The sequence below is a fragment of the Paroedura picta genome, chromosome 15 (genome assembly GCF_049243985.1).
Source record: "Paroedura picta isolate Pp20150507F chromosome 15, Ppicta_v3.0, whole genome shotgun sequence".
Classification (NCBI taxonomy): Eukaryota; Metazoa; Chordata; class Lepidosauria; order Squamata; family Gekkonidae; genus Paroedura; species Paroedura picta.
Window position 1 is genome coordinate 16,439,317 of NC_135383.1, and position 27,766 is coordinate 16,467,082.

A 27,766-nucleotide genomic window follows, 5' to 3' on the forward strand; every position below is an offset into this window, starting at 1 on the left:
CATTGGAGGAGGACGGAAGGAACGTTTTGGACAGCTGGCAACAACCAAATCCCCAGCAGTCCCATGAGTGGGGAGAGGGGACAACCAAGGGCAGGGTGAATGCGCCTCTGAGGTTTGCCAGCCCACAGGTGTAGCTAGAGATCTCCCAGAATCACAATAGATTTTCAGACTTCAGATTTGGAGGAAATACCTGCAAGGGAGGGTAGCCTCTACGGCAAAGGTGGCCAGACTGTGGCTCTCCACCTTGAGTCCAGTGACACCTTTGAGGTTTACAAAATTTAATTCTGAGTATCTTTATTCTGGGGATCTTTTAACTGGAGACGCCGGGGATTGAACCTGGGACCTTCTGCATGCCAAGCCGACGCTCTACTGAGCCACAGCTCCCCACGAGAAGTCAAGAACTTCCCCTGCGAGTATGGCTCTTCCACTGGAGGATTTTATGCAGCCTGGCCCTTGAGAATGGACATCGAAGTACCATTGGATGCCCCTGATGGGTCACAGCAGCTCCAAGCTGGGGTTGCCAGCTCTATTTTGGGGCATTCCTGGAGATGTTGTGGATAGATCCTGGGCAGGGCAGGGTTTGGGGGCAAGGAAAGACCTCATCAGGGTACAATGCTGTAGCATCTCCCCTCCAAAGGAGCCATTTTCTCCAGGGGAGCTGATCTCTACCAACTGGAGATCAATTATTATACTGAGAGAGGTTGGCAACTACACGTCCTTGGACTCTGCCCCACCGGCCACTTTCCTGAAATAATATTTGCAGTGTGGGTGTGGGAGAGGGGGGGGGAAGGGATTATAGGTTTTGAGCTCATTGTGGAGGGCTTTGGCTGGCGGAACACGATTCTGGGGGGCTGTATAGCCATTGCGGAGGGCAGGAAAAGCCCCAGCCCTCAACTTCAGGGATAAAGCTGGTAAAAGCACCTCTGTCTCCGTGTACAAAGTTAACTTTCATTCTCTGGAAAAACAGAAGATTCTGGGCCTCAATCCCTCATCTGGCTGCCCTGTAAGTTGGGTTGCCAACCTCCCGGTGGCACCGGGAGACCTCCAGCTGATCTCCAGGCAACCAAGATCAGTTTGCTTTGGAGGGTGGGCCCCATGAACCTGTACCCTGTTGAGGTCCCTTCTGAAACTGCTCCCTCCCCAGATCCACCTACAAAATTGCCGTGTATTTCCCAGCCTGGAGCAACCAACCCTTCCTGGAAGTCAGGTCCCTTAGCATATACAGCACTCCCTGTTTGCTTCCCATGAGCCAAAGCTCTGAAATAGGTTGTGGTCCTTTGGTGGGTTTATATTAAGCCTCCAGAACAGAGTGGGTCATAACACGAGCAAATGAGCCCTCCCTGCTCAAGAGGAGAAGCGAAAGTGCAGGTTGAGATTCCCTCCACCTTCCTGAAATAGTTTTCTCCCCTCCCACCTTTTTTCATTTGGAGGGAACTTCCCGTCCGGTGAAGAATTCTGGGTCCTTGAACGCTTGCCTGTTTGTGATCTTCTGGTTTCACCCTGTTTGAAAGGCGTTGCATTGTGTTTTCCCCCCTCTTTGGCCAGCAAAGCTATCTGTAACGCTTGGAGCTTTTTCAGGGATGCGATAGGAAAGGATGCTGCTGTTGCCACGGCGACAGACCCTCCTTTCAGGGGCGGTTCCTGGGATGGCTGACATCATCGCCGGAGAGAGAGGGGGGAGGAGCAAGGATGAAGGGGAAGCTGATCCTCTTGGTGGGGAGATCTCCGCATCCCAAGCTGGCAGCCGGAGGCAAAGGCACCAACCTGGCACCGGCTGACTGTCGCAGCTGGCAGTACCCGAGACCACTCCTCCACCCTGCCCCTCTTTCCATCCACCCACCAACTCGGCTCTCCTCCCTGTGCCTTTTCCACACTCGTCCTCCTCTCCATCCCTTCCTCTCTCTCCCTCCGCCCTCTTTGTGAAGTCCCAGGGCCTCCAGGTAAGCCTTCGGGGCACCGGATCCAGGAGGAGGTGGTTCTAGAACAGCCCCCCCCCTCCCTGACCTCCCCATGGTGCTCCCCCTCCTCGTCTCCGCATACAAACTGTGCCGCTTAGCGATGGCCAACCCCGAGACTCTGGCGTCGGTGCCCGTCTACGAGGGCCTGTGGCCGCCAAGTCCCGGGCCGTACCAGGAGGTCTCCCCCGGGGTGAGCACTGACATCCAAGCCGCTCTGCACAGGATCCTGCCCGAATTGCATCAAGCCATTTCGGCCGTCAAGCAGGCTGCCGGACCCAAAGACCTCCAGGCTGGCATGGCTGAGATCCTGGCGCTGGTGGAAGAAGCGTGGGTGATGCCCACGGTGGGCAGGGAGGTTGCCAAGAGTCTGTGCGATGGGCTTCGGCTGGAGGGAGGCCTGGATCTGCTGCTGACCTTCCTGCAGTCGGCGGATCTGGAGACCAAGTGCCAAGCCGGGAAACTGCTGGAGCAGGTCCTGGTGGCTGAGAACCGGTGAGCTCCGAAGGGGACGGGGGACGGGGGACAGGGGCTGAGGGAGAGGCTGCAGGGGAGGCTGGGGGTGGGTGGGTGTGGCACGCCCGACACATGGATGTGGTCAGGGCCACAGATCCTGGCCCACAGAGGCAACTTGACTATCCTCAGTTGCTCCGTTATGTGACACTCAAATTATGATCGCTGTTTCTTTCGTACAGCCTTTCTCAACTTTTTCACCATTGAGAAAACCCTGAAACACACTTCAGGCTTTGACAGACTCCAGAAGCAGCCTAATTGTGCAGAATGTGGTTGGGAAGCAGAGCTGTGTGTACATTCTCACCCGGGGCCCTCCCCTTCCCAGCCCTTCCGGTCTGATCACTGGCCGTTTGGGGAGGGGATATCAGCATGACTCCCCCCCACCTCCCAGATCACTGGATAAATGTTTAACAAATGTAAAAAATCAACTAACTGCCACCCATTCCGGAACACCTTCCATGGCCATCAAGAACCCCCTGGATTTCACAAAACCTTGGCTGAGAAACCCTGCTTTAACAGAGGTTTATTTTTATTTAGTTAACCCCATTCCTTTCTCACTGAGTCAAATATATTCCACAGGAGGGGACGTCCAGTAAATAGCGCAATTGGGTTTTGAACTGCAGAATTATGAGAAACAGCAGAAATCTGAAAGAAGCCTGAAACAAAGCCCGGGGAATACACAATCTTTCTGCTCTGACTGAATTCCGTTTCTAACCCAAGCTGCAGTGCAAAACCAACCAGGGTTCCCTCTTCTCCTTTGCTCTGACCTAATTGATTCTATCCTTGCTCCCAAATCCTGAAATGAATCTCTAGTGCAGCCAAGATCTGAACCCTGGCTCCGAACAACTCCATAAGGTTGCCAAATATAGTTGATCCCTGGGCAACAGAGATCAGTTCCCCTGGGGAAATGGCTGCTTGGAGGGTGGATTCAAGGCCATTAGCCCACTGAAGTCCCCCCTACCAAACCTTGCCCTCCCTGGACTCCCCCCTCCCCCCACAAATCTCCAGAAATTTCCCCACTCAAAGCTGGCAACCATGGTAATCTGGCATCCAAACTTTCTGGCTAGTCTGTACTGCATGTCTGGGGAGTGACAATTTTGTATGGAGGGTGGGGGGTGCAGGATGCTTTCTGAACCAAGAATGAGAGTTGACATCCTGTGCTTGGGAGACAGCAACCACTCCCCCCCTCCACATACACACCCAAGGCAGAGAGGGGTGGGAAGAGACAAAGGAAGAGGGCACAGGTGCAGTGGCTTTCGTTGTGGCCAAGGTGTGGGGGGTGTGGGCTGCTGTCAGCTGTTGTGCATCCCTGGTGTGTGTGTGTGTGTGTGTGTGTAAAAAGGATGCCAGCCTCCAGGTGGGACCTGGGGATCCCCCAGAATTACAGCTCATGAGAAATCAGTTCTCCTGGGAAAAATGGCTGTTTTAGAAGGTGGATGGTGTAGCATGGGGCCCAGCTGAGGGCCCTGTCCTCCCCAGGCTCTATCCCCAAATCTCTGGGTATTTCCCAACCCTCCCCCCCATCCTCTTAAGTGTACAGAGTTTTTAAGCTGCAGCCAACCTACAGTCACCCAGTAGAAGAAGAAGAAGGTTTTTATACCCCACTTTTCACTGCCCGAAGGATAAGGTGACCAAATTGTCCCACTTTTGGAGGGACATCTGGGGGCACCTGGCAAATTGTACTTATGTTGAAATTAAATATATATATATATTACAATACTATTTTTGCATTCTATGCATTCTATGAAAATTTTTGTTGTTCCATATAGACCGAATTTTTAATCAAGACCCCCCCCCCCATCAATGATGTCCCGTTTTACCAATGTTAAAATCTGGTCACCTTACCGAAGGAGTCTCAAAGCAACTTACAATCCTCTTCCTTTCCTCCCTCCACAACAGACACCCTGGGAGGGAGGTGAGGCTGTGAAAGTTTCTAACAGAACTGCTCTGTGAGAACAGCACTATCAGGGCTGTGATGAGCCCAACGTCACCCAGCTGGCTGCATGTGGAGGAGTAATAGGAAATCAAACCCATGCTGGCTGTAGGGGTATCCAGGCAAGAGGCTAAACTTTTGTCTGGTGGTCTCCCATCCAAATACTAACCAGGGGTGACCCTGCTTCCCTTCTGAGAGCAGTCTAGCCCAGAGCATCCTAGAGCTGCAAGACCTCTCTTTTCCCCAACGGCTACGTTTCTGTGAAGAGCCTTTTGTTTCCTTGTTGGGGCCCAGTCAGTGTCTCTTGCAACAGCGTACTCCTGAAAAGGTCACGAAATGATCTCTCATAAAGGTTTCCAGATGGGGCTGCCAGCCTCCAGGTAAGGAACTGGAGATCAACCTGTTAGTATTGCTGGTTGGCTGGAGAGCGAAGAAACGGATAGCGAGGCAAAAAACAATGCTTGAAATTCCAATAATATTTAGAATAGAATCATAGAATCATAGAGTTGGAAGGGGCCACACAGGCCATCTAGTCCAACCCCCTGCTCAACGCAGGATCAGCCCTGAACTATTCTGACTGTGAAATTTTTTTCCCTGATATCTAGCCTATATCGTTGTAGTAGTTTAAACCCATTACTGCGTGTCCTTTCCTCTGCAGCCAACGGAAACAGCATCCTGCCCTCCTCCAAGTGACAACCTTTCAAATACTTAAAGAGGGCTATCATGTCCCCTCTCAACCTGCTTTTCTCCAGGCTGAACATTCCCAAGTCCCTCAACCTATCCTCATAGGGCTTGGTCCCTTGGCCCCAGATCATCCGTGTCGCTCTCCTCTATAATTTATTCTGGAATTATAACCGGACTACACCAGTAGCTCATTTAGAATTTATTTATTTAAAATGTTTCGTCCACTTCTCCTGGAGAAAATAATTGCTTTGGGAGAGGGACTGTAAGGCATTATGCCCCTCCCCTCCCAGACCCCATTCTCAAATCTCTAGGTATGCTTGAATCCAGAGCTGACAATTTTATGTCAAGGGAATGGGGTCACGTGGGACTGTTTGGACTCCTGGCTTGAGAATTACGCAGGAAGAAGGACTCCGGGGGACCTGGCAAGGACTCCGTCCACCTGAAAGGCGGCTGTTCTTGATGGATGACCCCACCCCCTCTCCTACCTGCCCCACCTGCTTTCAGCGGGCTGCATGGAAATCACAGTTGTGGTTTGGTGTGTTCCTGTGAGAGGACAAGGTGCATTAGCTAATGGCTTGGCTGCATCCTCTGATGCTATGTGCTGTCTGTGCTCAGCTAGGCATGGAGATTTTGCAGCCTGAGAGCACCGAGCCCCTTTGAAAAAGCAAGTGGGCTTCTAGCCCACCACTCCCTAAGCCCTACAGACACACACACCCTGACTCTACCCTCAAATTTCCGGATATTTATGAACCCTCGGAGTTGCCATCTTCCTATGTCCCAGCAGAAAAAAAAGAACCTAGCCCAGGCTATCAAAATCCGTATACAGTATCATATTCATACAATACACATCAATAAAATATTGAATCAAATATCAAAATGTGTCTTCTATTTTAATAATTAATGAAGCAACCAAAACAGACTCTCTAGATTTGTGCCGTTTTCAGTGTTGAACTTTCATCCGTGGTTGTTTCCTCCGATAATTGTCAACGTTTTCCTTGTAACTTTCCAGTATTCCAATATATTTCCTATTCTCTATTGCTGACAATCAAGTCTTTTTACTATATATCCAACTCAAAGTTGTAACATCCATTCTACTCATATAACACCGGCCTTCAGCTTGCAGGTGTGGGAGAGCTTTGCCAAGAGATAAGTCACATTTGGATATTTTATTCAATATTTTGGTAGCCAGGAACAGGTTCTTTTTTCTGTTGGCATATTCATTCAGAACCACCTGTATTTCATGTGGTCTTCCTACGTCCAGCTAACAGGGGTAGGGGGTGGGGGAGATTCTCCAGTCTTCTGTTTCTTACAGTCTTGAGTTATGCAACTCGCTCATATCTTTAATGTATCGCCAATGGTAGAGCTTCATCCGGATGGTGGTACGTTGGCAAGTGTATTTTGCTGTTGGGGCACAGCTGAGTTGTGGTGACCCTGCAGGGTTTTCAAGGCAAGGAGTTCAGCAGAGGTGGCTGGCCATGGCCTTCCTCTGCAGAGTCTTCCTTGGTGGTCTTCCCTCCAAGGACTGGCCTTGCTCTGATTCATTGATCTGATGAGATCAGGCTATGAGAACCAACATGGTGTGGTGGTTAAGAGTGGCAACCTCTAATCTGGAGAGCCAGGTTTGATCCCCTACTCCTCCACATACAGCCAGCTGGGTGACCCTGGGCTAGTCCTGGTTCTCTTAGAGCTGTTCTCGCAGAGCAGTTCTCGCAGAGTTCTCTCAGCCCCACCTACCTCACAGGGTGTCTGTTGTGGGAAGAGAAAGGGAGGATGATTGTAAGCTGCTTTGAGACTCTTTGGGAAGTGGGGTATAAAAAGCAGCTCTTTTTCTTCTTCTGTGCTAGACCATTCTACATCCTAGTTTTACAGTGACAGCATGTCTTTCCAAACAGACTTGGTATTAGGACAGATTTCTCCCATACTGCAAAAATGTTTACACAAGGCAAAGAGAGATGGGCCCAAAACTTAATTTCCAGTGTGGGGTAGTGGTTAAGAGTGGCAGCTTCTAATCTGACAAGGTGGATTTGATTCTCTGCTCATCCACATGCACCAGCTGGTTGACCTTGGGCTAGTCACAGTCCTGTTAGAGCTGTTCTCATAGAGCAGTTCTGTCAGAGCTCTCTCAGTCTCACCTACTCCACAGGGTGTCTATTGTGGGGAGAGGAAAGGGAAGGCAATTGAAAGCCGCTTTGAGACTCCTTCGGGCAGTGAAAAGTGGGGTATAAAAACCAACTCTTGCAATGAAATTATCATATGTTTTTTCTGCTGTAAGAAACAGCCACCCCCCCTTTTTTTTAAAGTACATCTCTGCTGCCTCTCTAGGCTCTTCCATTTTCTGAATGCTAAATTGCACCTTTTGGATTTGCGTGCCTTTTCCTTGTCCATGCAGCGTACTCTGAAGATGAAGGCTGGGTCCTCACCCTGGACTCAGAGTCATGAGGGGGTGAGCAGACCTTGCCGGTTCATTCTTTCCCTTGGACCACAAAGCGATTTGCATCTGACGCCTCCAAAGAGCTGGGGTTGGCCCCTGAGAGCAGCCACAGGGCAGCCTGTGGCCACAGTGGGGTGTGCCACTGAGGAAGGCCTACTTGAGGCCACCTGGGGATGCTGGTTTGCCCCCTGCCTTGTGCCAGGTATACTTTGAAGAGCCTTCTGGAGAGGCTAGTTGGGAAAGTGCATTGCACTCATGTTAACGGAGCGAATACCTCACCCTGGAGAGTTTTTGGAGCCACGTTTCCTGGAACGAGAACGTGTGCCTCCTAGCAAAGGAAGAAGAAGAAAACCACACACCACTCCTTCCACACAAGGTGGGCTGCAGACGCAGACGGAGGGGGAAATGTTCCGGGAGCGGCCTGTACCGTAACTCCTGCGGTTGCCTGCTGGTTCCTCCTCTTGCCCTTGGAAATGGCCGGTTTGTGCGATTTTCAGCTCCAAAGGCAGAAGGTGCAGGAATCATGCAGTCTGTGGGGATTGTTGTGGTGGGACACGGCCAGGAAGGAGGGCTGTTCCCAGGTGCACCAGGCTGAATCGTGTGGGTGAGCCCTTTGGGGACTCCTTCCCCTGTGCTCTAGCATGCCGGGGGGGGGGGGGAGGAACGCCACTAAGGCACTGTTCCCCTTAATTCTTCCTCCCTGTTGGGCAGAGCTGTTCACATCCTGGGCAGAACAGAACCACTGTCATCTTTCAATGGGCAATTGGCAGCATAGGTCCTCTTGTGGCTCCAGATTGCTGATGAACTGGGCTTCCTGGGTTAAGGAGCAGCTCACCCCCTCCCCAGGTTTAGAGGGAACATCAAACTAGGCTTGCTAAGTCTGGGTTGGGAGATCATCATCATCACCATCACCATCACCACCATCATCATCATCATCATCATCATCATCATCATCATCATCATCATCATCATCATCATCATCATCATCATCATCATTATTATTATTATTATTATTATTATTATTATTATTATTATTATTATTATATTTATGTCCTGCCATTCCCTGCAAGGCTCGTGGCGGGTAACAAGTCTTAACCCCAATTAAAATACCCATTAAAAGACTTTAAAAATCCTAACATGGTGGAAAAACAATCTTGTTCCCACCCCCCACTACCAGAGCGGCAGGAAGAATGGAGGGCGTGGCGTAAATGCGAGTACCTGAAGATTTTTTTTTGGGGGGGGGAGTGCAGCCTGTGGAGGTCAGGTTTTGGGGAGGGGAAGAACATGCCTACATGGGTCAAGCTGCACAAAAAAAGAAACTCCCGTGAAATGGATCAGACTCCATAGAATAGAATATATTTAGTGCCATTCGTGTGTTCATTTAAGATTTTTAAAAAATTATTAAAAAGGTAAAGGTAAAGGTATCCCCTGTGCAAGCACCGGGTCATGTCTGACCCTTGGGGTGAAGCCCTCTAGCGTTTTCTTGGCAGACTCAATACGGGGTGGTTTGCCAGTGCCTTCCCCAGTCATTACCGCTTACCCCCCAGCAAGCTGGGTACTCATTTTACCGACCTCGGAAGGATGGAAGGCTGAGTCAACCTTGAGCCGGCTGCTGGGATCAAACTCCCAGCCTCATGGGCAGAGCCTTCAGACTGCATGTCTGCTGCCTTACCACTCTGCACCACAAGAGGCTCTTATTAAAATTATTAATGACACACTATTGCACAGACCCAAAACCTACGGGTAATGTAACCTAATACAAAGGACCCCTCTTGAGTGAGTGATCTGTGATTAAAATGCAGCAGTACCATGTTGCAAGAGAGCAGCCTTTCTCCATCTTTGGAGATTTTCAAACAGAGGCTGGAGAGCCATCTGATGGAGAGGCTGATTCTGCGAAGGCTCAAGGGGGCGGCAGGTTACAGTGGAGGAGTGATAGGGTGGGGAGTGTCCTGCATAGCGCAGGGGGTTGGACTAGATGAGTTCCCTTCTCATGGACCTCATGGACTACATGAGGTCCCTTCCAACTCTATGATTCTATGATTCTATTATTCTAGATGAGGTCCCTTCTCATGGACCTCATGGACTACATGAGGTCCCTTCCAACTCTATGATTCTATGATCCTATGATTCTATGAAGGCCTTCTGGCAGCAAAGAAGCCGTCAGATCTGCAGAATCGGTGCCAAGAGGGCGGGGGTGACGCAATTGTCTCTAACGAAATATCTGCAATAATAATCCTGTCTGGGAATGGTGACTCAGGACAGGGAGGGCCCGAGGGACTGTTGTCGCCTTTCTTGGGATTGCAGCAATAGACCAAGCAGGGCCCTGTTCGGGATTTAGACTCCGGGATGAGTGGAACTGGGCATCTGCCCAATACCTGCTCTGGCTCAGCTGCCAAATTTACAGCAAGGTCAACACCAGCGGTACGCGGGGGGGGCGGGGAGGAACACCACATTTCCGGGAAAGTCTGTCTCATCAACTTCCCAGAAAATGCAGCCTGTCTGAAAGTCTTCCTCTGGTGGAACACAGTTCTCCCTCTTAGGTTGCCAACTCCAGGCAGGGAAATTCCTGGAGTTTGCAAGGGGAGGCTCTGGAGGGGGGAAATCCGGGGAGGAATTTCACCTAAAATCTATGGCTTACCGTATGGTCAGCCCTCTGAAGCTGCCATTAACTCTTGGTAGGGTTGCCAACTCCAGGTTGGGAAATACCTGGAGATTTTGGGAGGGGTGGGTGGGTTGACATGACCACATATGGTCATATTGCTCAATAAATGGTTAATACATTTTAAAAGTATTTGAAAAAAAAATGAATTGACTCCCACCCATTTGGGAAACTCTTCCAGGGCCATCAAGAACCTCCAGGGTTTCACAAAACCCTAGTTGAGGAAGCCTGCATTAGAAAGTGGGTCTTTCACATTATACCTGCAGAGGTCTCTGCTCACCCCAAAGCTTTTTCAGCCTCTGATCTCCAGGAACTTCCCAGATCTGATCTGGCCACCCTACCCAGGGCCATGGCTTCCATGAGCTCAATAGCTCTGTGGCTTGGGACAGGAGGTCCTCCCTTGGGCAGGGCAGGCCAAATCCTGACCCCTCCCCTTGTCGCCAGGGACCGGATTGCCCGGATCGGCCTTGGGGTGATCCTCAACCTGTCCAAAGAACGGGACAGCCCTCAGCTGGCCCGGAGCACCTCCGGCATCCTGGAGCACATGTTCAAGCACTCGGAGGAGACCTGCCACCAACTGATCTCTGACGGCGGCCTCGATGCCATCCTCTACTGGTGCCGCTGGAGCGACCCGGTGGTGCTGCGCCATTGCGCCACAGCCCTGGCCAACTGCGCCATGTACGGCGGGCAGGCCAACCAGCGGCTGATGGTGGAGAAGAGGGCGGCGGAGTGGCTCTTCCCCCTGGCCTTCACCCAGGAGGACCAGCTCCTCCGCTTCTACGCCTGCCTGGCCATCACTGTTCTGGCCACCAACAAGGAGATCGAGAAGGAGGTGGAGCGCTCGGGGACTCTTGCGCTGGTGGAGCCCTTCATCACCACCCTGGACCCGGGGCAGTTTGCCTGCATCCTGCTGGGCAGCAGCGACAACAGCCAAGGATGGACGGCAGACGACCTGCAGCGCCTGGTGCCCCTGCTGGACAGCTCCCGCCTGGAAGCCCAATGCATCGCTGCCTTCTACCTGTGCGTTGAGGCGGCCATCAAAGCCAGGCAGAAGAAGACAAAGGTAAGGCTTGAAATAGGAGGGACTGGGTGGGTTTAATGGTAAAGGATAGTATACATATGTGTGTGCATGTAGATCGATGGATGGATGGATGGATGGATGGATGGATGGATGGATGGATGGATGGATGGAGAGAGAGAGAGAGACAGACAGACAGACAGACAGACAGACGATGATGGATGGATGGATGGATGGATGGATGGATGAGTTGATAGACTGATAGACAGAGAGAAATATATGATGGATGGATGGACAGATGGATGGACAGAGATAGATGATGGATAGATGGATTGACAGACAGACAGACGATGATGAATGGATGGATTGATACACTGATAGAAAAATTGGATGGATGGACGGATGGACAGACAGACAGACAGACAGATGATAGACAGACAGATAGATGATTGATGGCTGGATGGCTGGCTGGATGGGTGTGTTGTGGGTAGATAGATTGATAGACAGAGAGAAAGATGGATGGATGGGCAGATTGGATGGATGAGCAAATTTAATTATGTTCTTATGGGATTGTCTAAATATATGAAGCCATTAATGGCTAATAGCCCCAAGATATAGATAGAATGTTTTGTCTTGACCAGGCGATGAAAAGCGGGGTACAAAAACCAGCTCTTCTCTTCTGTTGCCCAGATTTTTACAGAGATCGGGGCCATCCAGAGCCTGAAGAGGATCGTCTGCTACTCTCCCAATGGCACCACCTCCTCCTTGGCCAAGAAGGCGCTCTGTGCCATGGGTGAGGAGGTCCCTCAGCGCCTCCTGCCCACGGTGCCCAACTGGAAACCCCTGGAGGTGCAAAAGTGGCTCCAGCAGATTGGCTTCGTCAAGTACTGCCCGCTTTTCTTGGTGAGGCTCGCGGGGGCGAGGGCGGCAAGGGATCCTCCAGGGATCCTGCCCAATGATTCCAGCATTCTGGGTCCCACAACATGCCCAGCACTCCAAGCACTCTCCCTCATGAGGCTCTCTGGCCTGCCCCCTCCCAATCCCTTCTCATTCCCTCGAATCCTCAAGCATTTCGGCTGCAGGACGGAAATTAAATGGGTGTTTTTCCATCTGCAGGAGCACCAGGTGGACGGGGACCTGCTGCTGAGGCTTACCGAAGAGGACTTGCAAGGAGACCTTGGCATGACCTCCAGCATCACTCGCAAGCGGTAAGGCCGGGCCAGTCCCCCTGCCCTGCCCATTCCATTGGATATTACCCAAATGCCGTGGGGGTGGGGCTGGGGGTGCGCAGTTGGAATGAAGGGCCCTAGGAGGAAAGAACACCGTAAAGGACCAACATGTGTCACTCAGCAGAACAAAACAAAAACTGGAATGTTTCTCATCAGGTTTTGCTGTGGCTATCCCACCTTGCTGTGGCTATCCCACGCTTCTTCAGTTTTGTTGTGGCTATCCCACCCTTATTTAAAAACTGCAAAATTCCAAATGGAACCTTCCACTTCTTTAACCCTTCCTGGGGAAACAGTCCCACGAGAGGAGAAAAACAGCGGCAGGCCTGGAGGTCCCAATCCTGGCACTGAAGACCATCTGGCCTTTGGATTGCTACAGTGAGAGGAGAGCTGCGTTGCTCGCTGTCCCTGGTCCTGCATAGACTTGCCTCTGGGGAGTGTTGCCAACCTACGGGGGCGGACTGGAGACCTTGTGTTATTCCAGCTAGTCATCTGACTACAGAGATCAGCCCTCTAGAGAGGTCGGCTTCTTCGGAGGGCGGATGCTATGGCGTTACACCCCACTGAGCTCTCTCTTTCTGCCCTCCCCAAGTCCCCCCCCTCCCAGGAATTGACAGGGATTTACCAGCCCAGAATTGGAGACCCAATCCCTGAGCTAACCCTGTGGGATAGGGAGGCTGCTTCCCTCTCCTCCAGCCACGTTGCATCTGAACACCAACCCTGAACTACCTGGTCAAATTGCCGCCCTACCTGAAGCTCACCTTCTGCCTCCCCAGGTTTTTCCGTGAACTGACGGAACTGAAGACTTATGCCAATTATTCCACCTGCGACCGGAGCAATCTGTCCGACTGGCTGGGCAGCGTGGACCCCAAATTCCGCCAGTACACCTACAATCTGGTCACCTGCGGCATCGACCGAAACTTCCTCCACCGGGTTACTGAGCAGCAGCTGCAAGAAGACTGCCAGATGGACGTCGGTTTCCATCGGGTGCGCATCCTGAATGCGGCACGTGGTGAGTGGCCGGAAGGGGGGTGGCAGGGGCTCTGCCCTGGGCACCAGGACCTGCCCAAGTGTGAGGTTTCTACCAATTGCCACAATGAGAGACCTTGACTTGGTGCAAAGATCACTTTATTGGAAGTTGTGAGTAGATCCTAGAAAACTTTGCCAAGACTAAGGAAAGATGGTGCCGGGGTGCTCCTATCCCTTCACCTCACCAGCCCCCTTCAGTTCCCGTTTGAGCGCAAAGCTCAACCAGGATCGAAAACATAACATTCCCACCGGGAAAATCAGAGACGACCAAAGGCTACAACAACAGTATGGGAGGCACAGTGGAAAATTACCAACACAGTAGAGAAAAACTGTCTGAAACAAATTCCAGTGGATAGCTGTGTTGGTCTGAAGGAGCACAACAAAATTTGAATCCAAGGGCACCTTTAAGACCAACGAAGATTTATTCACGGCATGAGCAGGCACACTTCCTCAGACAATGGAACAGGGATCATAATACAGATATAAGACGAAAGTAAATGATTAGCCAATAAGTGCACAGCATCACAACATCCTAAATATGCAGCATATTCCTTGCTAGAAAAGCAAATCTGTCCTTTGGGTTCAGTTGTCATTCACAAAAACAGTGGGGGAATAAAACTGTTAAGGTTAGTGATTAATGGCAGACCCTTTCCCGGTTGTGAAAAAGTAATTAAAAGAGCTGCATATTTAGGATGTTGTGATGCTGTTTGCTGATTTGCTACTCGTTTACTTTCTCCTTATATCTGTAGTCTTATGACCCCTGTTCCACTGTCTGAGGAAATGTGCATGCACACGAAAGCTCACGCCTTGAATACATTTTTGTGGGTCTTAAACAGGACAGTTTTAAGAGGCAATGAATAACCTTGCTTGCTGAATTTCCCTTAATTTTGTTTCACTTGCAGGGACACACAAACTCATTGTTTCTTCTGTACTGTGATCACAACTGATGAAAGCTGTTTACAGAAAGGATGGGTTTGTGCATCCCTGCAAGGAAAATTAAATTAAGGAAAAGACAGCGAGTTTGCTCACTGCATCTTCAAACTGGCCTGTGCCAGACGCAAGTAACGAAAGAACCACAGAGGGAGAAGGGGTCTGGCATTCCTCTTGATGCAGCCCTAAAGCAGAAGGTCCTCCCACTCTTGATGGCTTCCTGGAAGGAGGAGAAGCAATCCTGGAAGCAAATTAAGATCTCAAAGGCAAGAGGCTAGATAGTGCCTTGTCCCCACCCCCACCATGCTCTGCCTTGAGAGCCAGAGTGGAGTGGTGGTTAAAGAGTTAAAGAACCTGATTGGATTCCTCGCCCCTTCTCTACATGCAGCCAGATAGGTAACCTTGGGCTATCCACAGTTCTCTTCGAGCTCTTCTCACAAAGCAATTCTCTTTAGAGTTGTTCTCACAAAGCAGTTCGCTTAGAGCTCTCTCAGCCTCACCTATCTCACAGGGCGCCTGTTGTGGGGAGAGGAAAGGAATGGTGTTTGTAAGCGGGGTGTAAAACACCACCTCTACCCTGCTGTTTCTTTCCACTATTTGGAAAGGCCTGTGGCTCAAAATCAAGCCGCCCCCCCCCCTTGATTGCTCTTTTCCTCCCCAGAGATGCTCCACTCCCCCTTGCCGTACAGCAACGGAAAATCCACCTTGGAGGGAACGGATGTGTTCATCAGCTACCGAAGAATCTCAGGGTCCCAGCTAGCCAGGTGAGAGGGTCGCTGGGAGCAGTGTGTGAGGTGTGTCAGTGCGTGTTGTTCGGGGGCATTCCAGCAAAACAGAAAGGCTCCCTTTTAGAAAGTGACATGCCGAGAGAGAGAGACAGAGACAGAGACAGAGAGACTGGGTGCACAACAATCATTGGGTTAAGCTGGAAGGTGGAATTAAGTTTACTGTAGCCACGGGGTGGCCACACCGTGGTTGTCCCGATGACCATGGACTACAATTCCCATGAGCCCCTGCTGGCAGGGGCTCATGGGAATTGTAGTCCATGGTCATCGGGACAACCACCAATTGGCCACCCCTGCAAGTCCATGGCATTATACCTCCCCAAGATCCCACTCCTCCCCAAACCCCACCCTCCTGAATTTCCACCCCAAAATCCCCAGCAGTTTCCAAACCTGGACTTAGGCTGGCTTGCTGTTCAGGGCTACATGGCGCTTTGGGTCTGAGTTGGCCAGGTGATGCTTCCCTTCCGATTCCCCCACACTCTCTACTCAGCCTCCTGAAGGTCCACCTGCAGCTGCACGGCTTCAGCGTCTTCCTGGACGTGGAGAAACTGGAGGCGGGGAAATTTGAGGACAAGCTGATCCAGAGCGTCATGAGCGCCCGCAACTTTGTACTGGTCCTGTCCTCCCATTCCCTGGATAAGTGCATGGAAGACGCCGAGTGCAAAGACTGGGTGCACAAGGTAAGGGTGCCTGTCCCGGGGGGGGGGGGGAGAAGGGCAAGGGACTGGATGCGCCGCAGCATCGCGCCATGGCATTGTGTTGCGGCATTGCGCGGCTCCCTCCCTTCCCCCAGCGAGCAACTGAATTGTGGAAAGGCGTTGGCACTGCCAATGGATCGAAAGGCCTCTGCCCCTTTCCCGCAAGCAATGCAAGAACATAACGGTGGGCATCCTAAAATAACTCGGTGCATGTTCAGAGACTGGCCTCGGTTGCAGGACTAAGTGGTGATCTCCGCTTTGGATTCTTTCTTCTTTTATTTTCCTGAAAAGCCTTGTGGGTGATTCCCAGGAGGGGAGCTGTGTTGGTGTTTCAGGGGTCAAGGAGTGGGGCCGCCTCGCCGTCGGGTCTTCCTGAGATTAGGCATTCATTTAGTCAGGCTAAAACAGACTCCAGGATAAAGCAGATCCCAGAATCCAGCTTTCCTTGGGACTTAAAGGGGGGGGGGATGGGTCTCAACCAGCAGGCCACCCCAGTGACTGTCTCCTCAGACTTGGGGGAGGGGACAAAGGAGACAGAAAAGTCTAGATGTACCAGGAGAGCCAGCGTGGTGTAGCTGTTAGGAGCGGCGGCTTCTCATCTGGCTGGCCAGGTTTGATTCCCAGCTCCTTCACATGCAGCCAGCTGGGCGACCTTGGGCCAGCCACAGTCGTGATAGTGCTGTTCTCACAGAGCAGTTCTCTCAGGACTCTCTCAGCCTCACCTCCTTCCCAGGGTGTTATTCATGGGCAGAGGAAGGGAAGGCGATTGTAAGCCGCATGGAGACTCCTTTGGGCAGGGAAAAACGGGGTATAAAAGCCAATTCTCCTTTTTCTTCTCATTTCCCACTCCTCCTCCCCATGTAGCCACCTTGAGAACCTTGTGCCAGTCTCAGTTCTCTTAGGACGGTTCTCACATAACAGTTCTGTCTGGGTTCTTTCAGCCCCACCTACCTCACAGGGTGTCTGTCATGGGCACAGGAGGCGAAAGGAGTTTATAAGCTGTTTTGGGACTATTTGGGTAGTGAAAAGGGGTATTCTTCCGTTGACTAGCTTCACGTGACTGGTTGGCACAAATCATGGGGATTTAGGAAAGCTCAGTCTTGCAGGTTAGATGAACCGAGTCCTTCCTTGCTCCTTACAGTCCTGGCCCTTCACTTCCCTCCCTTTGTGACCACAGGCCAGTCTTGCCTGGGGACCATTTCTTCTAAAGGAGAAATCCTGAGCTGCATCTAACGTGGATGACCCTAACTGGGCACCTTCCCAGAAAGAAAAGGAATAAAACATTTCTGATTTTTAAAACAGGAAATTGCCACGGCCTTGAGCTGCGGGAAAAACATCATCCCAGTGACGGACCATTTTGACTGGCCGGATCCCGGGACGCTCCCTGTGGACATGCGGGCTGTCCTGAAATTCAACGGCATCAAGTGAGTGGATGGAGGAAATCCCCCCCCCATAGTCTAGGGTCAGAGGGCACAAAGTGCGACAGAGCAATGCCTGCCACTGCAAGATGGGTCCATTTTCTCTGTGGCACCCATGAAGGTAAAGAGTGTAGATCCGGGGGACTGTTCCTTGCTCAGGGTGATGCATGCCGACTGGCTGGGAATTGGTCTGTGGTTTCCCCCAGGGAAAGGGCTGGGAGAGCAGCAAAACAGAGCTCTGGGCACCATCTGTAGTGGTGCCCATTTGCTCTGCAAGGCCTGCTCAACCACTGACCACCTGAGATCTAGTTCTGGGGCAGGCTCACGCTTGACATGCCAAAGGTCTCTGGCTAAGGCCTCTTGGGAAGATCTGGAAGAGCTGGCACCAGCCCTGGTAGGCAGTTCTGGGCATGCTAATTCAAGGAGCCTTTAATCTGGAAAGGGTTTTAGGGGGAGCACTGAAGGGCTCTGCTTTGCCTGCTTCTTCCTTGCCAGGGGATCCTGCTAGCATTCCCATGCAGAATGTTTGCAATTTCGCCCAGGCGGAGGAAGGAGGCTTCTCCAGATCTAGTGCTAAACCAGACTTTGGAACTGCCTTAGTCGTGCCTTATCTCCCCTGGATGGCCCAGGCCAGACTGCTCTCGTGAAATCTCAGAAGCTAAGCAGGGTTGCCCATGGATGGGATGGGAGACCACTCCTTAGAGGCCAGCAACAGCAAACCGCCTCTGCTCATCTCTTGCCTTGGACACTGCACAGCAGGACTGGCCAGACAGTGGCTCTTCAGATGTCCAACATATGCTGGCAGGGGCTCATGGGAATTGTAGTCCATGGACATCTGGAGAGCCGCTGTTTGGCTCCCCCTGCCAGGACCAACCTAAGTCTGGTTGCAACTTCATGGCACATTCCACCACCGCCCTCCCCCCCAAAAAACAGCCATGCCACACAAAGGGAGGTGGACACTGGTCCCCCCATTCAGCCAGCACAGCCTACAGCTCAGGAGGCCTGTGGTTTTTGGCCCACGGGCCAGATGCCCCCCTGCTTGCCTCAGCCGGATGTCTTCCTTTGCCCCGCAGGTGGTCCCACGAGTACCAAGAGGCCACGATCGATAAAATCATCCGCTTCCTGCAGGGCCGTTCCTCCCGAGACTCTTCCGCCGGTTCCGAGAACAGCCTGGAATGCGGACCCCCCATGGGGCAGACCTAGAACTCGCAGGAGCTGCCCCCACCTGTTTCCTGCTGGGCGAAGAAAGGGGCCAGGGCAGGCGCTCCTGCCCGGGTTGCAAAGAGTGGCCTTAACCATCACCTTCCCTGCCTTTGCCAAGCCCCCATGCCACAGACTGCTCACCCCGGGAGGCTCTGTCTTTGGCACATGCTGGTTCAGAAGCTGCGTGAATATTCGGGGTGGGGGGGGGGTCCCTTCAGCCTGGAATGTCCTTGGCTGACCCTCGTCCCCTTGCCGTTGTGTGTGTCCTTTCAGCTAAGGCTCTTAATCCTGTGGGACTTCTGTGGTCCGGTGGCCCCCTCTTCCTACTTGGGAATCTCAGTCATGGGGTCTTCTACAGTTACCTGCTTCTCAGTTACCGCAGCTTCCCGTCACAAAAAGGCTCTTGCATTTCAGACTTTTTGGCTCAGCGAAAAAAAGACTTCAGGGGGGAGCACCATAGGTGTTTCCGAAATTACAGTGCAGGGGGACTTTTCTCTTTCTAAGCCGTGGGGTTCTCTAATGAAAACGGCATGCAATTGATTCAGGACAGACCCCAAGGCTCTTCCTTAGAGTATCCTTTGCAGGACTCCTTGCCAGCATGGCGCTGTGGTTAAGAGTGATAGCCTAGCACCGGGTTTGATTTCCCTACTCCTCCTCCACATGCTGGGTGGTGACAGTTCTGTCAGAGCTCTCTCAGCCTCACCTACCTCACAGGGTACCTGTTGTGGGTAGAGGAAGGCGATTGTAAGCCACTTTGAGGTAGTGAAAAGCTGGGTATAAAAACCAACTTTTCTTCTTCCGTGCCCAAAGCTGGCTTTTTCATATCCCCTACTGCAGATGCCAGGAATTGAACTTGGGACCCTCTGTATGCCATGCAGTTGCTCTCCTGCAGAGCCATGGCCCCTCCCCTCATCCAGATCTCTTCTCTGAATAGAGGACAGCTGGACTACTCCATTCACCCCCCTCCCTCTCTGCGCCATCCCTGCCAGAACTGGCCTCATTCCATATCTAAACAGATATGCAAAACAAGAAAATCCGCTTCTAAAGTACATTGAAAGTGCATCATCCAAGTGTGCAAAAGGAGCCCTACTGCCTGCTTAGGATGCGGTGGGCGCTATTCCACTGCTGATCTGAACCACCCACCCCCTCCAAAGCCTTCCCAAAGCCTGGGTGGCCACCACATGTGTGGGAAAGTTCAGAATTTCCCGTCCACTTGATGATCAGTATCCAGGTTGGCCATTTCCTCATCATGGAAACTGACTGTCATACGGATGAGAAATTCTGATCATTCCCACCCACGTGGTAGCCATCACACAATCACAGAGTTGGAAGGGACCTCCAGGGTCATCTAGACAGACACCCAGTGGGGCAGGTGGGGCTGAGAGATCTGCAAGAGAACTGCTCTGCGAGAACAGTCCTAAGAGGGCTGTGACTAGCCCAAGGTCATCCAGCTGGCTGCATGTGGAGGAGCGGGGAATTGAACCCAGTTCTCCAGATTAGGGGAGCCCACCGCTCTTTAACCACCACACCATGCTGGCCCAAATTTTACTCAAGTATCCTTTCCTAATGCCTTGTAAACTAGCAGGTCTCGCTCCATCCCGTGTCCATGAATTCCACCAGTTCACTGGGTGTTCTGTGTCCCTTTGAATGCCGGACGCTGCGTGGACCTTCGGCCTGCTCTAGCATCGTCACCCTTCCTTCCTACGGTTGTCATAATGCAAGCGTTTCCAGCGGAGGGTTTCCGACAGAGGGTCAGGCAGACCTGGGCAATAAACCCGTTTTGGTTTTATTCACTGACTTTATTTCTTAGCTGCCGCACCAGAAATGTTTTTTGCAGATGCTGGCCTGGATGAGTACATGGGCGGCACTGTCCAGGGGAAATGTCGGGGTGGCTTGTGCTGGCAATGACGAAAAATAGATCCCGAGGGCAAAACCATGAGAGCTGCAGCTGTTCAGGTTTTCTTCAAGTGAGCCCCTAGCTCTCATTATGGCACAAATGGGTTTAAGAGCATCTAGGACGGGGGTGGCCAACCTGTGGCTCTCCAGATGCTAGCAGGGGCTCATGGTAATTGTAGTTCATGAACACCTGGAGAGGGTAGGTCAGAATTCTAGCCAGGGCTAGGAAAGTGAGCTTCAGCGCTTGGCCTTGCCTTCCTGCCAACGTAGCAAGCTGACTTAATTTGCATGATTTATCAGACTTGCGAAAGTTGCTTTATCATCATGCAGAAGCCTGTTTTTAAGAGCGCAGAGAACACATGGGGCATTTCCACATTCTCATGTTTCCTCTGTGTGCTCCTGGTGCTTCAGGACGATCCTGTTTTTTTTTTAATGCTCCACATATGCTTGCCTCCCTCTAGTGGTGGATTTGATATTACATTGTATTATGTCCAACAGAAAAACCTGCAGTTTAAATCTGCAGGGAGGGTTGCCAGGCATTTAATATTGAATCAGCCACCAGTAGAAGGAAAGACACATGAGGAACGGGGGGAGGGGGGGACCCTTGAAGTGATGGGAACACACAAGCGAGGAAAATGAGAATGTGGGGTGAAAAAACAGACCCAACTAATGCAGAACTGCAAAAAGCAAGAAACTGGAAAGAAGCCAGTGCTGGCCATAAGCTCTGAGATAGTTTGGTGTTTGCACCTCTGATATCTGCCATCAGGAGCCAACAAAAGGGAGTGGTGAGTCCCCACACAGAGCTGATTCCCTGAGATAATGGAAAGCGTCCAGGTACGGAGACAGCTCTGTGCGAATCTCCCATGGTGGAAGCTGGGCCTCCGAGGTGAACTACCATGCATAACTCAAGATGAAGTGTTCAGCAGAGACCCAAATAAGAGGCCCCAAACCTAGCAAAACACCTTACCACACTTTAGTGCAGGGCTGGCTCTCCAGATATCCATGGACTACAATACCCATGAATTGCTGACAGGGGCTCATGGACATTGTAGTCCATGGACTTCTGGAGAGCCATAGTTTGTTCCCCCCTTAGTGCCAGAGGTCCAGGCTGCAGCAGAAGAGTTGTTTTGGAGTGGCAAGGAGAATCACAAAGCAGAGGCAACTAGCAGGCCCCTGCCCTGGCACAGGACACTTAAGTGGCATCCAGATGGGGTGCTTTGCCGTCTGCAGCCCTACCCACCCGATCGCCTGTGCCACTCACTCTTCAGGGGGAAAGCCCCCTTATTGTCTCTGATTGGTTTTCTCACCCCAAAGTTTTCCCTTTGAAATTCCAGGCTGTCCAACAATGAATCCAACAACAGAGGTGCCCTTTCCTGGGCTAGTTGCCAGCTGTAGCTTCTCATTCAGTCAGGGGAGGGAGGCAGGTTCCTCCACGCCTTTTTGAAACAGCTGGACTGGGTGGCACAGGTTGCCCAAGCCAAGCAAAGCACGGCAGCCCAAACTCCTTCCTTTCACCTCCGCATGGCTCCCCCCCCCGCACTTCAGCTTGTGACTTTGACTAGAGACCACCACTGGAGAGAAGCTGCCCCCCCTTGTTCCAGCCAGCCATGGAAGAAACCGCTCCCACCCTGCAGAGAGCCTGAAAGCATGACGTCTCCGCGGTCCTCTTGAGCCTGTCGCAGACTTTGCACACAAGACGGGGCCACAAAATGCCTTCCTGCCCACCGGGTGTGGCTCAATCAACATTAGAACTGCGGCCAAATCACACTGGTGCTTTCAGAGTCAGCAGGGCCACCGATTCAGGAACAATGGCAATCAGTCTGCCGCTTCCTGGACTGGGCTAGGCATGTCCTCAAAATGGCTGTACTCGGGTTTTGAATCCTGCATTTCGATCCACCTGGGTCAGGGAGGGAGGAAGAAAACAGACATTGTTAAACTCTGCAGGGCACGGGAGCTGTGTTGGGCAGGAGTTAAGAGCAATCAAACTCAACCTTTTGGGGGCCGCGGTCCTTTGAGGAACTCCTCTGAAGTTAGAATCATAGAATCATAGGGTTGGAAGGGGCCATACAGACCATCTAGTCCAACCCCCTGCTCAACGCAGGATCATCCCTGTTGCAGCACCCCCTGCAGTAAGTTGGCTGCTTGTGCAATGAGCCAGGCTAAAAAAGGCCTAAGCTAAGAGTGAATTAACTATATTCGACATACCTTCTAGATACGCGAGACGGATTTCTAGAACATGTGACCAAGAGAAGCACGTGCGTTCGTTTTTGCCCCTTAGAACGCATTAATTCAAGCAGGAGCTAAGGAACGGCTGACATGATTTCTTTTCCTTGCCCTTGACGAAGGTCAAGCTTTCTAGCAATCATGATGTCATACGTGACATAAAGGATATTTCAGCAGTTTGGTTACCAGTGTGTAAACCCACTGGGCTCCCCTTCTCATATTTTTTACTCTGTGGCCCCCCTTCGTATACGTCTTGCTGGCCTCTGCAGGTGACAACCCGGGAGGGTCCCAATCAGGACTTTCTGGTAGTCCTCTTGGATTGGGGAGGGGACATCAGACCCTCCAGGGGACTCTCGGGTCCTAGTCCAACACCGTAACCACTAAAGCACACTCAAGTCCTCCAACCCTGGGAAACTCAGCCCGAGAAAGGAACCTGCCCCAGGGAAGGAGCAAGACGAGGTTTACCCGAGAATGGCAGCTGGAACCAGGAGGAGGCAGACTCCAAAGAGGAAGGGGAAGCCCTTCATGAAAGGCAGGCTGGCTGGGAAGAGAGAGTTGAAGACGCCCGTGGCCACCAGTGAGCACAGCCCTTCAGTGCAGGCCACTGCGGCGAAGAGGGCCCCTGGAGGAGAGAGAGTTTGCACAGAGGTCAGGCAACCATGGGGAAAACTGAAAGCAGCAACCCTCCTCAGACCTCATTCCGTTGCAGGCGAATCATGTACTTTGAACCGGCTCTCTTCTCCTGGGAGTGTCTGGCCCAAGAATCCTATCTAGATGGGGGCTGGGGAAGAGACAAAAACAACTCCCCCCTCCCTGGCTTTGCCCTGAGCCGTCCCACAAAGCTTGTCTTCTAAACACCGAAAAATCTGTCCCCTAAAAGCCAAAACGAGCTGTTACAAAACTTATCCTGCAGCGGGTGCTATTTTGCATGGTCTGAGGAACTCTGCCAGGCCTCCGGACCTTCCCATCTGTCCCCTTTGCAGCTCCCTCTTTCTAGCACATCAAGAGGGGCGAGAAGTTAGCTTGGGAAAAGACAATCGAAGCAAAGAGACTCCAGGCCACGGACCTCGGCCTGCCCAGCTCATTCGCCACCGGGCTATGGCTGCAGACCCGCCGCTCGCCTTACCCTGTTCTGTCTCGTCGACCAGTTTCGACAGCTTGGAGCGGATCACGGGCGTCGCTGCCCTCGACAGGAAGAGGAGGCCGTAGCCTGGGCACAAACAGAAGCAGGCGTGGTTAGAAGAAGAGGAACCACAAATTGGGCCTGTGGAACTTTGCTAGCCGCTGTTCCCCCACGAGGGACTCCTGGCTGCGCTTGGGAAAGATATCACACGCAGATGTCTTTTTAGCATCCTGGTAGCAAGAATGAATTCAGCCAGACACGTTCACCAACGGGGGAAAGGCCTTTGCCAAAAACCAAGGATGGCTATAAGGAGCTAAGGAAGCATACCTCTGAACAGCAGCAGCTGGGGAGGACGAAAACAGGGGAGCCATTTCACCTCTAGGCCTTCCAGGGAAACAGGAAGGGCCAAAGTAGGAAAAGGAATAGTGGACGGTGTTTTTCTGAGGTTCTGAATTAGTACCGGCCCTCTGAAGGGTTGCACTATGCATTTATTTATCAGCTGTGGCTTGTGTGCAGCATAGCAAGGAGATCCGAGGATTGCCAAGGGATGTTTGGAGGTGCTTTTCCTCTTTCTGCCTCCGTGTTGTGACTCCTGGTGTTCCACCACCCCAGTCCTTGGAGGTCTCCCTTCCAAATACCAGCCAAAATCAGCCCTGCTTAGCTTCAGAGATCTGAAGGATAATCTGGCAGCCAGGCAAGGGCTGTTCAGAGGTGCTTTGCTGCTTCCTGCCTCCCCATCGTGACCCCCGGTGTTCCTGGGAGGAGCCACCACCCAAATCCTTGGAGGTCTCCCCTCCAAGTATTAACCAGGGTCGGTCCTGCTTAGCTTCTAAGATCTGACAAGGTCAGGTTTGCCTGGGCTATTTACACTAGGCATGCAAGTCATTATTGGACATTACCAACAAAGGAGGAATGTGCGTTCCTGGAGTCCCCTGCATCTGTGGAAGCAAACTTCTCCAGAAGGTCTGAAAGCAGGACTCACCTGTGAACATCAGCGGGGTGGTAGCAGCCAGCGCAATCACCCCCAGCCCCAAAACGTTGGAAAGCAGTCCCAGTTCTGCCACCCAGGTGTCCGCCACGAATTTCTGGAGCAGCCACAGCCCGGCCAAGCTGGTGAGGTAAGACAGGTAGCGGGTGGCTGAACCATACCCAATCAGGTCGGAGCCCCAGCAGAGCGGGGAGCTCAGCTCGTACAGGACCAAGATGTCTCCAGTTCCGAAATGCACGGTGACCACCAGGAAGAACGCCAGAGAATAGAGGGCGAGCTTCTTCCAGGCCCTGCCCCGGCCAGGGTCCACGTACAGGCGGCACACGGCCGCGTAATGGCGGAGGGTGAACAGCCTTCCCGACCGTCTCTGCAACACCGACTCCCGGAGGCAGAAGGCCGCGTAGAGAGCCGTGCAGGAGCTCGCCACAAAGACCAGCCAAAAGGGCGCAAGGTACCCTTCAGCCTTGTACCACTGGCCCCCGATGATGCTGGCTGCCATCCCTGCCAGGCCGAGACACGCCTCCAAAACAGCCACCCGGAAGGTGCGGGAATGCTTGTCACTGACATCGGCGACGTAGGCAAAACACCCTGCCAAAATCAGGTTGTAATCGCCGGACAAACCGCTCAGGATGCGGCCGACCAGGAGGTAGCCCACCGGCAGCTCGAGGTACATGACCAGGAGGTAGGCGGCCGCCTGCAGCGCCATGCCTAGCGCCGGCAGGATGAGGACGGGCCGGCGGCCCACGCTGTCGCTCCAGGGGCCAAACAGGGTCACCGAGAAGAGGCCCACAAAGAAGCCGGCCAGGTTGATGTAGAGATTCCAGTGGGCGACCGAGGACTCCACACCCTGGGGAGAAAGAGAAACGGAGGTCAGGCCTAGCGATACGAAAGCCTGGGGGGGGGGGGGGGAGAAGATTTTGGGTGGAAATTTTCCCCTCCCCAGGGCTGGTTTGCAGTTTTCAGTAATAAAATGGGGAAATCTGGGGGAGTGCTAAGAAAGATTCCTATGAAATATTTTCTCTTTTAGAATGAGCCAAATGCAAGACTTTTCACGGGCCAAGTGTCTAAGGGCTTTTCCCATTTTCCAAATGGAAATATTGGGGAATATCGGGGAGCACTTAAAAAAAAAACCTCACAACAAAACCTGTACATTTTCAAGCATTGTTTTGCTTAAGGTAAAGGTAAAGGTATCCCCTGTGCAAGCACTGGGTCATGTCTGACATGGCAGACTCAATATGGGGTGGTTTGCCAGTGCCTTCCCCAGTCATTACCGTTTACCCCCCAGCAAGCTGGGTACTCATTTTACCGACCTTGGAAGGATGGAAGGCTGAGTCAACCTTGAGACGGCTGCTGGGATTGAACTCCCAGCCTCATGGGCAGAGCTTCAGACTGCATGTCTGCTGCCTTACCACTCTGCGCCACAAGAGGCTGATTTGTTTTGCTTCACTATAAATAATTGTAATAGTGTATATAATAGAATTGTCACTACTGTTATAAAGACTAGTTTAATACCCTAACAGCCTGATAGTCCTTCCTATTGCAACTCTGGGAGAGCATCTCTATTCAAACAACAGGGTTTCTTTGGTTAACTAAAGCAGAGGTAGTCAACCTGTGGTCCTCCAGATGCCCATGGACTACAATTCCCATGAATTCGCTGGCAGGGGCTCATGGGAATTGTAGTCCATGGGCATCTGGAGGACCACAGGTTGACTTCCCCTGAACTAAAGCATCTTAGTCCCTGATATTTTGCAGGAAATGTGGCTGCCATCCACAGAGGTTGGCCAAAATGGACCCCAGAATCCATCCCTTGGGTCAGTTAAGAGGGATTCCTGGCGGCGGTCAGACCATCTATTCCAGAGCGGGGTGGGAAACCAGATGGTCAGTCCGGTAGCTGCTTCACGCGCCAGTGGGTCTGATCCAGGGGAAAACCGCGCATTGTGATGGCTAAGAGTGGCAGACTCCAATCTGGAGAACTGGGTTTGATTCTCCACTCCTCTTCCATAAAACAGCTCCCAGAGAAGGAGCATATCGTGCCCGCATCTGCCACAAAGCCAGGGTTGCCAACCTGGGGTCACGAGATCCCTGGCAATTTGGGAGTGGAATCTAGAGAGGTTGGAGGTAGAATCATATTGTTGGAACGGGCCCATACAGGCCATCTAGTCCAACCCCCTGCTCAACGCAGAATCAGCCCAAAGCAGTCAGCTCAGGTAAAGAAAATCCCCTCCAATCCCCCCTGCAGAGCAGACCCCTCCCTCCAGGAGGTCAGATCTCTGTCGCCTGGAGCTCAGCAAGAGCGCCAGGGGATCCCCAGGCCCCACCGGGAAGCTGGCAACCCTCCTCCACGGAGGGGCTCGCTGCACGCCTCCGGCTCACCTGCTGCCCACCGGGGTGCCCGGCGCCGCTCCCGTTGGCGCAGCCATTGCTCCCTCCGCCCGCGCTGCCGGGGCCGGTGCCGTTGGCGAGGCGGGCCCAGAGGTACTGGGTGAGAAGCGGGCTCTGCACGCCCAGCGCCAGGGTGGCCAGCAGCAGCACGGGCTCCACGGCCCGCGGGCGCCAGCAGGAGGGCGCGGAGGGCGGCGCCGGCACCCCCTCCTCGGGAGCCGCCCGAGCGACCCCCGAAGGCAGCGCGGCCATGGCCAGCGAGCCCCCGAGCGACGGCGGCGGCGGCCAAACACGACGCGAGGCCACGGCGAAGGGCGGTCCTTGCAGCTGGCGGGGCGGGCCAGGCGAGAGCAGCCGTCCGCCCTCCTTCCTGCCTGCCTGGTTGCTCGCCTCCTCCTTCCCCCGCAGGACCCTTGACGCGGGGCTCTCCCGGGAGCCTGCTGCAGGCAGTGGCACTCGGGAGGGTTGTCAACCTCCCGGTGCCGCCTGGCGCTCTCCTGGAGCTGTGGCTGAGCTCCGGACCACAGAAGTGTGCTCCCCCGCCCCCGGGGGAAATGGGTAGCTTTGGGGAAGGGACGCCTGTGTGGAGTTTCGCCTAACTCAGACTGAAACCAGGGAAGGGAGACGAAAGGGTGATACGAACCCCTGGTTGAGAAACATTGGTCCAGGGGT

General features: G+C 52.7%; 2 protein-coding genes across 2 annotated transcripts; one reads left to right on the forward strand and one right to left on the reverse strand.

Annotated features, from left to right (window-relative positions):
- The first annotated feature begins 1,619 nt into the window (after positions 1–1,619).
- On the forward strand, positions 1,620–20,271 carry SARM1 (sterile alpha and TIR motif containing 1). Its single transcript, XM_077311369.1, has 9 exons — positions 1,620–2,450; positions 10,620–11,238; positions 11,884–12,096; positions 12,310–12,401; positions 13,196–13,431; positions 15,040–15,142; positions 15,654–15,843; positions 17,164–17,285; positions 18,353–20,271. The coding sequence occupies exons 1-9, from the start codon at positions 2,011–2,013 to the stop codon at positions 18,480–18,482; spliced, it is 2,145 nt and encodes a 714-aa protein (XP_077167484.1). The 5' UTR covers positions 1,620–2,010; the 3' UTR covers positions 18,483–20,271.
- SLC46A1 (solute carrier family 46 member 1) lies at positions 20,261–27,500 on the reverse strand. Its single transcript, XM_077311370.1, has 5 exons — positions 27,086–27,500; positions 24,707–25,559; positions 23,728–23,811; positions 23,067–23,223; positions 20,261–22,275 (listed from the first exon to the last, which is right to left on the reverse strand). The coding sequence occupies exons 1-5, from the start codon at positions 27,344–27,346 to the stop codon at positions 22,194–22,196; spliced, it is 1,437 nt and encodes a 478-aa protein (XP_077167485.1). The 5' UTR covers positions 27,347–27,500; the 3' UTR covers positions 20,261–22,193.
- Between the last annotated feature and the right edge of the window lie 266 nt (positions 27,501–27,766).

Bases quoted from the DNA above. Each gene is read 5' to 3' on its own strand.
- SARM1 (XM_077311369.1), top strand. From the start codon at position 2,011: ATGGTGCTCCCCCTCCTCGTCTCCGCATACAAACTGTGCCGCTTAGCG. The intron at 2,451-10,619 runs GTGAGCTCCGAA...CCTTGTCGCCAG, and splicing joins GTCCTGGTGGCTGAGAACCG to GGACCGGATTGCCCGGATCG. The intron at 13,432-15,039 runs GTGAGTGGCCGG...TTTCCTCCCCAG, and splicing joins CATCCTGAATGCGGCACGTG to AGATGCTCCACTCCCCCTTG.
- SLC46A1 (XM_077311370.1), bottom strand. From the start codon at position 27,346: ATGGCCGCGCTGCCTTCGGGGGTCGCTCGGGCGGCTCCCGAGGAGGGG. The intron at 25,560-27,085 runs GTGAGCCGGAGG...CTTTCTCCCCAG, and splicing joins GGCACCCCGGTGGGCAGCAG to GGTGTGGAGTCCTCGGTCGC. The intron at 22,276-23,066 runs GTAAACCTCGTC...TCCCTGACCCAG, and splicing joins GTTCCAGCTGCCATTCTCGG to GTGGATCGAAATGCAGGATT.